Source organism: Nilaparvata lugens, chromosome 5 (assembly GCF_014356525.2).
Source record: "Nilaparvata lugens isolate BPH chromosome 5, ASM1435652v1, whole genome shotgun sequence".
NCBI lineage: Eukaryota > Metazoa > Arthropoda > Insecta > Hemiptera > Delphacidae > Nilaparvata > Nilaparvata lugens.
Genome location: NC_052508.1, coordinates 12799792 through 12817253, shown reverse-complemented (window position 1 = coordinate 12817253; position 17462 = coordinate 12799792). Strand labels below are relative to the sequence as shown.

The following is a 17462-nucleotide window of genomic DNA, read 5'->3' as shown; positions in this document are numbered from 1 at the left end:
GAGGGATGTGGTTGTGAAGTGCTAATAATGATGATGATGATTATGACCAGAAGGCTGCTAAGAGATGGATGAATTATCATGATTTTTGTTTATTTGTTTTAAAAAGCTTTCCAAAGACTCTACTTATCACAGTATAGGAACTATCAAAATTATGAGATAGATGGTCACATGGAAAAGCTTCCTAGAGATTCTATAGAGTATAGGAATTATCGTCAAAAAAATTACTGGCCGGTTACCGAGCTCGGGATTCAGCTAAGTCCTAGACTCTAAACAGCTGGAGTCAGAAAATTGGTTATTCAAAACGGGGCGTGGTCGCAGTCATTGTCATAGTCACGTTTGAATTAAATTTCGAAAAACTAGTAAATTGAACACAAAATAAAATAAAGAGAAAATAGTGTAAAGTTTCAGCTATTTTGAATTATTTAGGAATGTCTAATTTCGTCAAGGAAAAACGTTTCCAATTATAGAAATGAGAAAATAGAAACTACGACTACTGTTATAAAAGCTGCGATTACGCCCCGTTTTGGAAAGCCAATTTTCTGACTCCAGCTGTTTAAAGTCTAGGACTTAGCTAAATCCAGAGCTTGGAAATCGGCCCTAAATGAATAGAAAAGATAAACTTTTGAAATACGCGTATTAGAGAAAAGCAAGCTGACCTTTTTATACAAAATGGGAAGTAACTTCAGTTATTATGACCTCAGTCAGTTTTTGAGGCAATCTTCTCAATTGAGTTATTTTCAGAGCAAAAAATGAGTGACTGATGTAATTTAATGTTGAATTTTGTCATAAACATCCCTAAACTCATTTCCATTAGACTACACTTTTCCCTCGGTTCATGGGCTGATTAAATTACAACTCTGCAAGTGACAGCCTACGTTCACATGAAAAACAAGTGATGAACAAAAAACAAGAACGAATTTCATGAATATTGAACAGTGTTTTCGTTATACTGTTATTTGAAATTTCGGTTGTATGATTTCTATTCTTGTCTTCAGAGTTCATTTCACCAGTAATATTATCTATTTCTGGTACAAGTCCACATTATTAAACATATTTGATTAATCGTTTTTAATAATAATTCACGAGACATTTTAGAAACTCCAAAAGAACGAATCTCATGAATATTGGACAGAGCTTACGTACATTGTTTTTGAAATCTCGGCTCACCATATCCTATTTTTATCTTCCAAATTGTTTTTTTTTCTTTAGAGCTACTTTCGAATATAAATAAAAATCTAAGTACCATTTTTAGAATTATTTAATCACAACATGTTTCTTGATTAAATAATTCTAAAAAGGTTACTTAGATCTATATTTTTATTCATGGTCTTCCAAATCTATTATCCCAGTATAGTATCATCTATTAGTTAAATGATTTCCCATAATCAGCAAGATTTAATTGATAGACTAGAATCACAATTCCTGGGACATTTTAGAAACTTGAAAATAACGGATTTCATGAATATTGAACAGTTTTTTATTATACTGTTCTTTAAATCTCGGTTAACAATAATTTTCTATTTTGGTCTTTAAAAGTGTATTTTGCAGTAATATCTATTACTTGAATAATTCCTCAATATCAGCGAAATTAGATTGATAGATTTTGATGGTTCTTGAGAAATTTTAAAAACTTTAATAAATTTATGACAACTGGCCTTCCTACATATCTTTTTCCAGTATACTAATATTCATACAAATTGTTTTTCAAGTATTGTAAGTGAATTTCGATTTGTCTTGATCTGTTCACGGTTGGTTGAGAGCATGAGCAGCCGACCTACAGTAACAGATGTTCGAAAATGTTGTTATCCACGTTATCTTCTGTATAGAATTGATGACGACTTATAAAATCTATGATAATGTGTTTGAAATTTATATTTTCACTTGACAGAATAGGACAGTTTGACATTGAATTCTCCTTCCCTCTTCAAATTCATATTCAAATCCATTCATTGCCAAAAAGAAAAAAACAATAATTTACTCATACACATACATACACGAGCAAAAATAAAAATAAAATGTTCATGAAACAATTACACATACATGCATATACATGAGAGAAGAAAAACTAATTATAAAATTCCTAGGCATCACCAGCAAAAAGATAACTCTTTGCATGTTGGTAAGAGTTGCTTAAAAAAATTCCTTAAAATAACTAGAAATTTAAACGAAATGGCTTTGAAAAGGATAACTTGTTCGAGACTTTCGAATTCTATGATAATGTGTTCAAAATCAATGTTTGCGACAGCATGTAACAGTTTGACATTGAATCCTCCTTTCATCTAGTTGGAGGATGTTGAATCATGGATGTACATGTCAAACGTAACGGGTGTTCATTGACCAGTGTTACGAAACACTAATCAAGCGCTTGTCCCTGATGTCACACTGATGAGCGTCAGACACTGTCCATATTGTCGATATTGGCCGTATTGTCCTTATTGTCCTTAGGAAACCGAACAGCTAACAACATGCATGACTCTAACATGCACATCATAGAGGCATCCTGAATCTGACCACTCCATTACATGAACGGTGAACATGATACATGGTACATAGATGGTACATAGTACATGATACATTGATGGTACATAGTCATTACAGCCATTTCCCCATCAATGAACCAATCTATTATGTTATATTGACAATCAGTATTGCATCAAACGATTTGCTTTGAGCATAATCAACTAGATGATTGATTTATAATTTGATCAGAGCGCTAATGGTCAGTTTTTGTACATTCTCAAATTCTCCTGAAGAGCAAAAATGAATTAGTAATATGAGCATCTCAAAACTTTGAATGAAAAATTTCATATGGTTGTACAGGATAAAAGACGAATGTAAGATAGACGACTTAGGGCCGTTTGCACAATGTAAGTTTAAGCTAAAGCTTAAACCAAATCTGAATTTTTTTTTGTTTAAACTAAAATTTTGTTTGCGCAGTATCAGTTTAAACTCAATACAGAGAAAGTTTAAACCTCCAAAACGGGAGGTTCAAACCAAATAATTTGGATTAAGATTAACTAGACATCTGTAAAATTTGATGAGGAAACAGCTAATAGTAAATTATTTTTCGACGTTTGTTTTGAATGCTTCTGTAGACGATAATAATTATTTAGGTTATAGTGAATCATTATTGATAGAATTGATAGAAGTTTTCAAAGCGATTGATAGAGATGACTTCGAACAAATTTTGGAACTGAGAAAAATTGGGCAAAAAACGAATAATTTAAATTTCCGGGATGATAGAGAATTTTTTTAACGGTTTTGCTTGAGTAAAGCAAGTGCCAATGTCAATGTAGTATTTGATTAAATAAGCCACTTGATAGAAATGAGACAATTTCTATCAGTGATTGTTGATTAGAAAACATGTTTTAAACACATAACTGAGATATTTTGCTTTCGAGAAATGGCTAATAAACGAGGAAGACCGTAGTAGATTTAAGTAGATTTTCATAACAAAATGAGGTTTTTATCTTACATTCTAGATTATATTTTCTGGTGCCAACTGAATATAAGTTTGTTTCTCATAGTAATATAGCATTTTATCATTTTTTGAAGAATTTCTTGATCGCTTTTCACGTTTAGTACCAAGCCACAGCTCTGTGGATTTTAAACTATTAATAAATAGCCTCAATTTACTGATGGTTTGTAAACAAATAGCATATTTCCTGTAAAAATTACCCTTCCTGATATTATAAACGATGACATTCTATTATCAACTTAATGCTAAATTAGTTTAACTTAAACTGGATTAGTAAATGCACTGAGACAACCGATTCAAGTTTAAACTGTCAGATTAACTTTAACTCGATTAACTTAATCGAGTTTAGCAATCTATACTGTGCAAACGGCCCTTAATCTCTCTTTATGGTTGTATATACTCAAATTAAGGACTGAAAATTTTGTGTCAAATAAAGGTGTAAAAAGACGACTTCATCTCTTCTCTATGGTTGTATACACTCAAATTGAGGAATTAAAATTTTGTGAAGTGAACAACTACAGGACTTGACCTATTTCGGACTATGTGTAACCTTATCTAGATTTGGGAGAGTAATAGGCACAAGGCACAAGGTTACCTTTTTTTTCTCTACCTATCATCTTCATACTTATTGTTCGAATCAATAAAAAATAAATTCATGATACAATGGTTCCGCTAAACTCAACCATGTTTTTCCTGCAGGTTCCTATAATATCCAGACCTTGGATACTCTATACTCTTTAGATTTCAGAGAGTATATAATGCAGCTAATTACATTCTTAACTTTCTGATAATATCTGATAAATGAATAAGATAAAAACTCTGTGTAGTAGCCTATTCCAATACACATCAGTATAATTTATAGTATACTCCTGTATGATTTACAGCAACTATTCCTGCAATATTATGCAATTAGAGCACAATTTCTTCATTTCGTGTTGACTTGATTCGACATTTTATTGTCTCTTTTCTGTTTAAGGCTTCTTGTAATATAAATAGAAATACAAATCTCAGTACCCTTTATACCCTCAGTACAATACGACATTTTATTGTATCTTTTCTGTTTAAGGCTACTTGTAATATAAATAGAAATAAAAATCTGAGTACCCTTATTGAATTATTTTATCACAACACGTTTCGGACATGAAAATGGCATGAATGTCCGAAACACGTTGTGATAAAATAATTCAATAAGGGTACTCAGATTTTTATTTCTATTTATAGTGCAATATCAAATCAATCAAGCAATACGAGTTTGACTTCGTTATTTCCTGTTAATTCGAGTTCGTGCAAAAAATGTTTGATTCATGGTTGATTCGTGTTTGATTTATTGATTTCCTATTGAATTAAATTCGAGCAATAGCCAAAGTGTTCTTCTATCTGATCAATAACAGTAAATATAGTAAAACAGGAATCCTATATAACTTCTACAGGAAACAATCTCCCTTACAGATGAAACAAATAATTAAAGTTTTGCCGGGTGAGAGTTTTATCACACTGTTGAGCTTAAGTGAACTTCAATAAGTGGTTTATTGGTGTGAATAGTTCTAATGCTTTCATACCTCTTGAGAGAGCACTGCACAAAAATCACTTTTTGATGTATGATAAAATTTATGGGAGGCTATCAAATGCTTGATACTTGTCTCACTTAACGATACAATAAACCTCTAATCAATGGGCTTTTGGAAAGGTTCAGGCTATTAATATTATGGCTCTTGTCAATGTTTGAGGAATTACTAACAATAACCAAACAAAGTTATACAAAATTAAAGTGATAATCCGCAGATAGAATGGAACTCTTCGCCAATGAAATAACACAATATACAATGGTATATTATTCTTCTGTACGCAGATTGTGTTTCAATAAAAAACATGGGTTTCAATGTTTGAGCATCTGTTGTTGAGTAGAGCTCTAACTCTCTTCGCCTGAACTCTCCAGCAATAAATGGAAACCAATTACGCTTATTTATGAAATTTTGTGAAAAAGTTATTAAAACAAGTGTTGCAATTTATCTCGCTTCTCTCAACTCTTTCGAATTACTCCAGAAATGAAAAGAGTTTCTGAAACAAAGAGAAATCATTTTCGTCTCTGAATCACAAGGAGTCTCGTATTTTGTATTGTTTTTCGCCAACAATAGTCTGTTCCCACTTTCAAAAGTGAGCTCTGTTTCCACTATGAGATTTCTTAATGAAAGCAGATATCTTCTGGGTATTATCTAGGACTATTTATTTTGATTCAACTTCATATTGATGTAAACTGAGTTGCCTACTTGAGGCAACTGAGGAAGCACTAATTTTAGGAATCGTCAATTTTCTTTTGAAATGACGAACGAAACTCAAAACAAACCTCAATATAAGTTTGAAGTCAAGGTGTTAACTCTCAATTTTCTAAACATTGAGAATACAATAATTCATTTTTCTTATCTCTCCACTTCAAAGTTTTGGGTTGATTGACCACTTTAAAGTATTCTATCTCTTATATGACTTATTGTACTATTATTTTATGAATGCGTGAACTATTTCCTATCAAGCCTTCTTGTATAATTGAACATCGGACGGGATTGAATATTATAGTGAACAAATTTGAGCATTAAGTTGGAGAAATGCTATATCATCTTGGAATAGGAACATTAGCGTATAGTCCATTCGAAGATTCAATCTTGAGTGGGCCTAATGTTTTCTCTATATGGTTTGATATTGAAGAAAAATTATCTAAAAGTTTTAATAATGAATTACGGAAAAATTACTAGGAATTTTTCAGTCAAAGCTGAGTTTCACCAGTAGGCTTACCTTAAACTTTAGATCTCTGCTGTATTTTCCTATTATTATTGTTGATTGTATTGCATCAAGAAGTGGAATTCGATAATAAAAAAGAAACAATTATTACTCTACCTCACTTTTAAATATTGATACAATTATTGTACTTTGATTTCAAATTCGATTCTTCACTTTTAAAGACTTGCGATACTTACCTTTCTGACAATGGACAATGCAGCCAACATTATATTGTTGAGGCTATGGAGATATCATCGTATTCTATGTTTGACATCAAAAACACAATAATAAATATTAAATTATGAAACAGTAATTCATAAAATATATTATAGACATGATACCGCGATTCACGATACATAATTATATAGATTATTACAGTCGTATGAGATTATCTCTATGATTTTTGTGAGATCGGACACGATCAGCTGTTATTCAAGGTCATTTTACAGCCCTAGGGCCGTAAATTTTTACCGGCCTGGTCGGAAAACAATCACTTTCGCCCTCCATATGACGCACGTAAACCAGCTCATTACATCCAAGTGTGGCGAAAAAGTGTTTTTCTCAGGAAATCGATTTTTTGATAGTCATCACTAAATGTTGGAAATGTTTATAATCCAATGTATAAAGTGTGTATTTTGAATTCCATACAATAATTTTGCATATTTTGAAGTAATTCCTGTGTAATAGGTTAATTTCCTTGCTTTTTTTCCAAAATGTCACTAAGTCCATGGACTTGGTGACATTTTGGAAAGAAACTTGGACTCGGACCTTCTTCATGTCACTAATATGATAAGTTTCTTCAAGTGCTGTATTTGCTGAGTTGAATATATCTTGCCAATTTTTTTGAATAAATTTTCTTGATCACTTGATGCTCTTGGTAATCCCCAGTGTATGTATTCTTGACTTTCACTGTTCTCTTCCCTTGAAAACGCGCTGATCTCGTAGTAAAAATGGTAGTTAGGCTTCAATCTGTAGACAGACCGACAGAAAAAGATGCTCTGCGCATGCGCAAAGGACTAAGGTTGGAATGGAAAGTAACAGCAATGGACTTAGATACACTTTGGAAAAAAACGTGATATTGTGATATTTATTTTGTAGTGACTAAGGATAGTTTGGAGTAGTTAGTATGCTAGGAATGAAGGTCTATCTATAAGGTTCAATAATCAGCTGATATCTCGATTTCTACAAAAATGGACTTAGGCCCGTTTGGAATCGAGCTCTTCAACTATAAAAAACTGATATTGTTGCAATGCTCGGACTATTTACTAGAGAATTCCATCCAATACTTGAAACAATACAAATTATCACGTACGATAGAAGCAGAGAGAATCGAATGTATACTACTGTATTTTGTTACATTCCACTTTCCAGAGGAAAATTGAAGCTGAAGGTGGTTTGGAACCCACCTAATGCTGTAGTGCTGCCAACTCATCTCTCATCATCACCTGTCTCATAACTAATGTGGGCATCACCCTTTGCAAAATGTCATTAATTTGTTGTAATGCATGAACAAAGATAAATAAATAAATACTTTTGCAATAAAAAAATATGGAAAAACAGGTTCAAGATACAGAACTTATTTGGGTTAATGCGATTTTTCTGTTGACAAGATATTCCATTCTATGAAATGTTTTCCAGTTATCTTGATCCCAATTGTCTAATAATATTGAACTGTAATGAAACCTTCTGAAAGTGCCATATACTATTTACTGTCAGTTAGGAACAATAGTCTACAGTTACTGTGAGCCTTTAGTCCAATGTACAGCTCATGAATGTACTGTTTTAATGTATTTTTCAATGTACTGTCTATTAATTAAAGCAGATGAACACGAAATTTTCTTTAGTGTTCATTGTTATGGCGAGAGATATAATTCCGATATCATAGAGTGAGCAGCCTGCCAAGAAAATAGCAGTTACCGCTCCAATATGGCGGGGAATTTCTTGAGTATGATTCACCTTGGAACTGTCAGTATTCCTTATGAATAACATCAATACTTTCCATTCAACCAATGCTGACAGTTTGGAATGAGCTCCACCAAATAATTTGGCCCCAACACTGAACTAGGGAACTATGGTAGACGTAGATAGTGCAAATGACAGTACTCTCTGCTAAATGGAACATCGAAATAGAAGGCTTGTCAATAAGGTTCTTTCTCATTCTCACGAACTCTCTAACCCTCTCTCACTCTCTCTCTCAATCTCTCCCACTCTCATGATTTCTCTCACTCTCATGATTTCTTTCTCGCCCTCTCTCTCTCGACTGCTGCAAACAATTCAAGAGACAAAACAGAAGACGTTCGACAGAAGTGGCTGATGCAGCGGCTTCCTTTCAGACTTGTGCTCGAAACGCCAAAATTAGATTCTTACTCACTCCTGTTCAGCTGAGGCCAGTTGGTTGTTGAAAGTCTATTCAAGGAAGAAGCTACAAATTGACCCGGATGTTGAACGTTGAAAGGAGCGCTCAATTCTTTCAAGAAATCGTAACAACCAATCCATTTGGTCCACTATTACCATGAAGAGAAAAGATTGCTCTATGCTATAATCTCTATGTTATCACTCAATTACTGGGTAACTGGTAGTATAACCATATAGTGAGAAAATAGCTCTATGCTATTTTTTCAATGTTAATACTCAATTACTGGGAAACTGGTACTATTACCATATAGAGAGAAGATAGCTCTATGATATTACTCAAATGCTTAGCTAGTCTCGATAATTTATCAAGTTAGATTCAGAAAGATGTAAACTTAAAGGCCGGGTTACACCAAGAGAGATAATTTTTCAGATTAACCTTCCGGTAGTCGCGCCCTACTCAATCACACGAGTGTTCGGTAGTCGCTTGTTGTACTTTTTACAACATCAAATTTTTCAAGTGTTATTTACTCTGTTTACTGTCAAAACATAGTAATTAATTCTATAATTACTTTTTCCATCTTCTTGGATTATTTTACGCCTATGAACATTTGGATGATTACCATTTCATAGCCCAATAAGGTACACCAAGCAGAGCCATCAATTCTGTGTTATTGATTCGTTTACAGTCCTCATATACAGTGTTTCCCTATCTTATGCATAGTGCTACTTATGCACTGTCGAGACTAAATGGCACCTAAAGACTGAACCATTGCTCGGTTGATACTGCAACTCAGTGGAGTGATGGGGAGACAATTTTGGAATGCATAGGTGACTCATTCACTGACACCACCCCATTCAATAATTTTGTGCACCAAAAAAAATGACTCTATTGTACTTTTTACAACAGCGCGACTGCCGGAAGGTTAACAGGGTTTCCGATGTTTTCTATTGAGCAGTGGTTTCAACTGCCGTGTTTAGTGGCTCACCTTTTGATGCTTACTTACTTTTTTCGCCTCACTAGAACGTAATAAGCTGTTTTCGGACCTCATATTATGGAGGTCGAAAGATGTCAGTTTCGAACGAGATCAACTGGAGGCCCGAAAATGTTCACTTTTGGACCTAGAACTGGAAATTAACACTTTCGGTCCTAGGGTGGAGAAGAAAATGACCTTGGATAACAGTTGATGGTGTTCCATAAAGAAAATTTCAATTCGTTTTCAAGTTCAATTCAGTCAAGTTTCCAGTTCGTCAAATTTTCAGTAAGCCAAGTCAGGATGAGGTCGGAAGGAGCTGAATATCTTCTGCCTGAATGAGAGAGTTGCATCTTATCGTCAGCAATGGAAAGAGCATGTGGAACAAATGTCAGCTGATAGGCTTCCACTGAGAATTTTCAAGTGTGAACCGGTAGGCAAAAGAGACATAGGCAGGCCATGAAAAAGATGGCAATGATCATTATTCATTATAAAATACAAACAGTAGATTGCAGTGATGATATTAGATTATATCGATGCTATTTATTTATACATTTTTTTTTTTATTCTAATTACAAGCTGAATGTGAGTCGGAACAGGCAATAGCCTAATCCCAGTTTGAAAGAAGAAGGAGAAGAAGAGGGAAGCCAAGATCAAGAAAATTTCAATTCGTTTTAGTTCAAGTTTTCAAGTTCAATTCAGACAAGTCTCCATTTCTTCAAATTTTCAGTAACCCAAGTTTTCAAAGATTTGAGTTCTCATTTTTTGTCAATAATTTAATTATTCATTAAGTTTTCAGTTTCTAATTGTGTGGCGAAAAAAAAACTTCTGCAACTCGGGCAAAAATGTTCTTGAAAACAGTGATCCAGAGCCGGCACAATTGTCTTGGAACAATATCTTCGAGTTCCCATTACTTGATCTCTCCTAATTGGTCATTATTTTCTAGTTCCATCTATCGAATCATGCCTGATCGGTCAACAATATAATCAATTGAGACGTAGTTCCAAGTTCTGCCACTAGATGGTAGCAATTACCGGGTAGAGTACAACACTGCTAAGATCGCAAGACATCAGGCTCCACCTACTTTCACCTCATTGGTCGAAGTCGGCCTGAGGATGTTTGGATGTTTGACTATCAAATGCGTCGGTTAAAGAAAGGCTGTGAATTCGTAAAACAGATTATTTTATGACGACGTTGTTGAATGATTTATTTTATCAACACCGCTGGTTGTTGATCAATTATAAATATTTTTGTTTTTTATTCCATGAATCAATATCAGTAATCGTATCTCCAATATCCATCAAGTTTTTGATGATTGTATCTGTTGAACGTATTATATTATCGAAAATACAAAACTTATTATTGTCATTACATAACAAAACTTGTATAACAAGGTCAAATACATTTAAAATTTGTAACATTCATCGTTCATTAAATGAATAAGTACATAATATGGTAACGTTTTTTAACACAGTTACAATAATATTCTATACGTTTATAGATGCGTTATTGAGTGTCAAACATTCTAGGAATGTTAATTAATTGATAAAAAATTACTGTGTTATAACAGATAATTAATGAATATTGGCAGTCACAAGAGATATTTTTTACGAAACAAGACACTTTAGGGAAACAGAGAATTTTTTACAACAAAGTATCGTGTTGTACAACAAAAACCAATAAGTTAATTGAAGCTTGTAACGTATTTTATGAAAGTGGGTGGCTACACAATTCGTTTCTAATCCATTTTTCTGAAAGAGCCAAACCCTTTTGTCTAGCATAGAGACGAATCCAATGCTATTGTACTGTCTATTAGTATGGATAGACAAATAAATCATCTAAAAGGGAATCAGAAATAGAACAAGTTTCAATTCTATTTCAACGACGACGAACAGCTGAACTCGTTTCTATCATTTGGTGGCTCTAAAATCACAACAATTCCCACTCAATCAATTTTGTCTATTTTGTTTATTAAGTTGTAGTCTCACTCTCTCTCTTTCTCAATCACTCACACCCTCACAATCTATATCACTTACAATCAATCTATTAATCCGTCTTTCCCATCTTCTCACTCCCTCTCTCTCACACCTCTCTCCCTCACACACACACTCTCTCTCACACTCTTTCTCTCTTTCTATCCCTAATTTGGTAGAGAGTTAGTGGTGAGGATATTTTGGATATTCTTTTCGAAGAATGGACTTTGATATGTTCGCTCCGCCAATTTATGTAGATGCATAACAATTATTATAATACAGTTATTCCAAATTGCATTTTTCTTATCGTATACAGTACAATAATTATTTGCTCAGTCTATATTTTATTACTGTATGTAAATTCATCTATAATTCTTCTGTATTATAAGCTATATTGTAATCTATTGTATATAAGTGTATAAGCCAGTATATATTGTAGTCTACATAAATAGAGTACTCAATCAATCAATCAATCTTTCCCTCCCATTCATCTTTCATTCTGCCATCTGTCGCTAACTCACACTGTCTTCTCTCATCCACTCTCAGTATTTTTCTCTCTGTCTCAAACCATCCAATTTCTTGCCTACAAATCAACCATCCATCTCTCGTATAACCTTCTTGTTATCCAGTATAGAGTTGTTATAATAGAGTAGTTCACTTTTACAGCTCGGATCAAATAATCCTTTGATGATCATGATTATTTATTGACGTACAATAATAACTTCGTTTTCGGGCTCGTTATTCATTTTTGATCTGTTTTCATTCGTTTTTTCAATGTTTTAAAGAGAAGTCAACAGCCGCAGATCTCACATGCTGCTCATTACATGGAGACGTCACTCTCTCTCTCTCTCACTATCCCTCTTCTTCTCCTCTCTATCTTGATCCCTTTCACTTAAATTCTCTCTCACTTACTCTTTTAAGTACCTGTTTCTTCCTCACTCTCTCACTCTCTCTCTCTCTCTCTCTATCTATTTTTCTTCCTCTTCCACCAAAAAAAGAGCAAACTCTTTGATCTCAAGCTCTCATCCTCGTTATTTACATCAATAAAGCCGAGAAAAATGAACCTCTAACGATATAACATTGCTTGCAGAATGGCAGCTGAGTTCAATAATATTATTCTTGGATAATAATCCTGTTCCGTCCAGTTGTGAATGGCGTCTCCGAGAAGAGGGATCCTCCTTGAGTTATTGTTAGAGGAATTCCATGGTCATTGATGCACATAATGAGGGTGAACTAAGCTAAGAGAATACACTCAAATTTAGATATGCAATAGCATTCTATGTGACAAGAAAATTCATTCTAAAGCTATGAATTTCCCATTAATTTTGAATGCTTCGTACTCAGCTCACAGATCTCACAAAATATAATCTGAAGGGTACTGTTTAGGAATAACAGACAGGATGAATTAATTCTAATTCAACATTTCAACATAATGATTTCAATAATTTGTACCCAGCTCACAGGCCTCACAGTATACAATCTCAAGGGTCCTGTTTAGAACTAACACACGAGATTTTAATTAATCGGAACTCAGCATTTCAACTTTTTCTCAACAATTAAACTGTAATTTTCTATTCTCCTATAAATAATCCAGATGAAATATCTTCTAGGTTGAATACTACATAAATGATCCCAATTGCTAAATTTGATGCAAGTTATTCAATGTCTCAACGGATATGAACTTGCCAAAAAATGTCAACATGAAAATTGATTCTATAATTGGAACTTTATTCTCCTATTCTCAAATGAATGATTAATATGATGAGAAAATTATCCATTTTCTCCAGCATAATCCAGTATCTCCAGCATATTCATCTATTCAGATTCATATATAAATACTATAGGAGGGCATATGAAGAGATATGATAATAGCTCCATCATTATGTTGGCCATTCTTCGCCCTTTCTTCCGGCGCGGTACTGGCGCGGAACTTGAGACAGTACCACCAATTTCATGCCGTTCTTAGAATCTGCACTGCTCCGTTAGATAGATGCGTTGCAGTTTGTAATAAACTCATTGTTGGAGGATGTAGAAGTGGGGACTTCTTGAATGCTTGTCAATCATTGGATGTCATGCCTCTAAGATACTTGTATGTCTTCAAAGTAATCATTCAGTTCTTGAGTGGTACTGGAGATGGCGCGTTCATCCAAGCAGAAAGGTATTACAGTACAAGAGTAATGGAGAGGCTAAGCACTCCAAGGCCGTTTTTGACATTTTTCCAAGGCAGATTCTACAGCAGGTTGCCTCGAGACATCATTGATTCAGCATTTCTGAGGCATCGTTTCAGAATCAATCTTAGGAGGTTTTTGCTTGATGAGATTGAGGGTTGGTATCGAGTGGCTGATTGATTGTTGTCTGGATAACGATGAGTAACTACTTTGATGTATCATTCATTGCTGTTTTTCTTTTTTCTTTTCCTTTAAAAATAGAAATTCTCAGTTTCTATTATTCTTAATTTTTCTTCTTGATAATAATTTCATTTCCATTTTTTTTTTTTTTTTGTTATTGGGATTTTAACACTGCATGGGCACTCTCTATAACACTGCATATCTTAACTCCTGAGCGCGGACGAAAATTTTATATTTTTTTGCGCTCAGTAAAATTTGTCAAATCATTTTCTAAATTATAAGTATTATTGTATACATTTATATATATTTTCCCATTTATACATTCTTGATAAACTAAGCTCATGTTATATGATTAATTCTATTTCATTTTTTGTTTATTAAGGATTTTTCTGATTATATTTTCTGTGATGTATACTATTTTCTTTGAAATTGTAATTGTTTTGATTGACAAAATTAATTTGAATTTGAACTGTCAAATCAAATCGATTTCTTTGAAGTGTCGAGAATTTTTAAAAGGAGATTAAGATCCAGGATCTTACCAGCCTATCCAACAGTTATGAGTTCTAAAACACATTTTTTATAACAGTTGCAATAAATAAAAACCACTTGTGCCGTTTTATTGCACGCAAATTGCCTAAGCATATACTCACTAGTCAATAATTGGCGCCATGTGGTGGAACGGGTTGGCTGTAAGGGGTGATGTGGAGGCCAACTATTATCATACGCTGCTATGTGAATACGTAGCTCACCAAGCGATATGCTTTTCGAGGAAAATATAGGTATAACTTTTGTGAGTTGAGAATGATTTTTCTTAAGTCTGTCCTCTCTCACAGGAATTTCCCAATGAGAGGAGCCTCCAATTACATATTTCGAAAGTTATCGGTTTTTTGAGAATAAAGAATGTGTGTTTCAATTGATTCATTGACTACAAACTTCAATCCATTCATATATTCCGAATGTTATCATTCTTATGTATCAGTTTTTTGAGAATGAAGAATGTGTATTTCAATTGATTCAGTGACCGCAAATTCTCTGAATGTATTTCGCATATTTGTTACATTTTTGGTGATGCAATTGTATTGAGATTGATGTAGTATGAACTAGGATCCTTGTCGATCAACTCATATTGCTCCTGTAAGACTGAATCAAAAATATAATCTTTAATGTAGATAAAATAGATAAAAGCGAAATGGCACTCACTCACTGATTGACTCACTCACTCACTAATTCGCAGAAATAAAAATCTACAGGACCAAAAACGTTCAAATTTGGTTGGTATGTTCAGTTGACCCTTTAGATGCGCACTAAGAACGGATTTGGAAAAAATTTCCAAAGATACGCCCAAAATCTGCTTTTTTCCAGCTTTTTTTAGCGTTTTCACAGCTTTATCGAGAACAAATGAACAGAAAATATTCAAATTTAGTACAGAATCTAAGCTGAGGTGTAATAATGTTGTGTTAGAAGGAATTTAAAATAACGCCAAAGATACGCCCAAAATTAGCGGGTTTTTTGCGTTTTCTCAGTTTTTTCAACAATTTTAAATTGAGTACTTGAAAATGTACTTGAGTACATTGAAGAACACCCTCAGGTTATTCATATCATGAATAATTATTGACGCATCATCACGTCTGAATTACTGGACTAATTTACTTGAAATTTTGCATATAGATTCTTAATCAACCGAGAATGGTTGAAGATCTGTTTTCAATTCTGCAAGATTTCATTACGTCATGTTTTCAGTTTGTCAAGTATTAATATAGACCCTTGCGGAGCACCTGCTAGCTAAAAATAGAAGAATATTTGAAAATTAAACTCATAACTAGAAATTTTGATTTTAATCAATAATTTTCTATTTTTGTTTCAGGTGTTGTAAACAGAGGCGACTCGTTCCGGAGGCGGCGTTCTCGCAGCAACAGCGTGCTGCCCCCGGGGGGTCACGAGGGGGGCCCAACCGCCCCCGAGCCACCACCCCCCTTGTCACCAGTGCACTCCCCCGACTTCAGCTCCTATCAGGTGGCCATGCTGGGGGCGCAGGGGGTCGGCAAAACCGCCCTTGTCAGCCAATTTATGACTTCAGAGTGCATCAATGCCTATGACAGACAGAGAGGTGAGAGAACCAAATTGATAGAAAATAAAAAATAAGAAATAGAGGTAGATTGAAAAGAGTTAGAAGAAAATGTGAATAGAAGTAGGGCTAAATAGAGAAAAACATCAGTAAGAAAATATAAGAAGAGAGTGTGTCCAACCAGTGTTGTGCTTGATAAAAACATATAGAAATAAGTGGTCAGATCATGTCCTTAGAATGCCACAGACCGTTTCCCATTGAATGCCCTTCTCCACAATCCAATAGGCAGAAGAAGTATTGGTTGGCCGAGGAAAAGATGGATGCCGAAACAGGCTTCAAAAGCCTAATCCATGACGAAGATAATTATTTATTAATTAATTCATTCATTCCATCACAAATCATTATTATAATATATGATATGTTTGGGAGAAGACAACAGGCATAGCCCAAAACTGTCTTCTCCCAAATTTTGATAAATAAAAGTTTCAAAAAAGAATGAGGTTAAGATTTCACTTCTCACTTCAAAATGTCCAATTTTCACTTCAAAACTAATGACTAAATTGATGATGATTGGATATAAATATAGCTATAGTAATAGATCATGATAATAGAAAATATAGAAATACAGAATTAGTGAGAAAATAAATTAGAAATAAGACTAGATAGAGAAACGCATGAGTGATAAAATAAGAACAGAAGTAGGGCTGCATAGAGAAAGAAATAGTAAGAAAATATGAGCAAGAATAGGGACAGGAATTGGATTGGGTACAGAAATAAGAATAAGGATAAATATGACACGTTAAGGGAAGCAGACCAAAAAATAACTCCATAAGCCGTAATGTTAACATATGTTAACCTTTTACTATAGATCCATCCAACCGATCAACCTGATATTTGAAACACTGAATAACATGACATTTTACATACTTCAACACAAGCTTCTCAGTTTCCAACAATTTTTTCACTAAGTATGATTTTTTCTTAATGACTGCTCGAAAGCACAGTGTTGAATTACAAAAAGGCATATAAAATGAGATTTAAAAATTATTTCTTAATTACCTCTCGCTAAAGCGTTCATAATAGTGCTAAGTAGTACTGTACAAAATTGTAGACGTCTACCTCAAAGGGTTCATGAGAGAAAATATGTTAACATTACGGCTTATGGATTTATTTGTTGGTCTGCTCCCCTTGAATTGAAAAAAAATTGATTGGAAGAAGAATTTTACTATGATCAACTTAGATTGATCGAGGTACAATAGAGTCAGGCAACATTTAAAGAGTATAAAAAGGAGTAGGTTAGGAAGAACAGTGAAATAAGTTATGATAATATTGCCGTGTTTCTGTCCCACCAGGGGTACCATTTGCCATGTTACCAATTTTTCCTTAAACGGTTGGATTAGCATTTAACACCTATCACCTAAGGAAAGTTGTCGGCTCCAATAAAATAGATTCTTGATAAACTGTGAATGGATCTATTGCCTATGAATGAGAAATCCAGTT

At 33.9% G+C, this 17462-nt stretch overlaps 1 protein-coding gene across 1 annotated transcript in view; it reads left to right on the top strand.

Annotated features, from left to right (window-relative positions):
- The window catches only part of LOC111055402 (GTP-binding protein REM 1), a 257408-nt gene that overhangs the window by 227854 nt on the left and 12092 nt on the right, over positions 1-17462 (top strand). The window contains exon 3 of the mRNA XM_039427699.1: positions 15762-16004. Within this exon, the coding sequence (XP_039283633.1) occupies positions 15762-16004 (243 nt within the window). The remainder of the gene's footprint in view (positions 1-15761; positions 16005-17462) is intronic.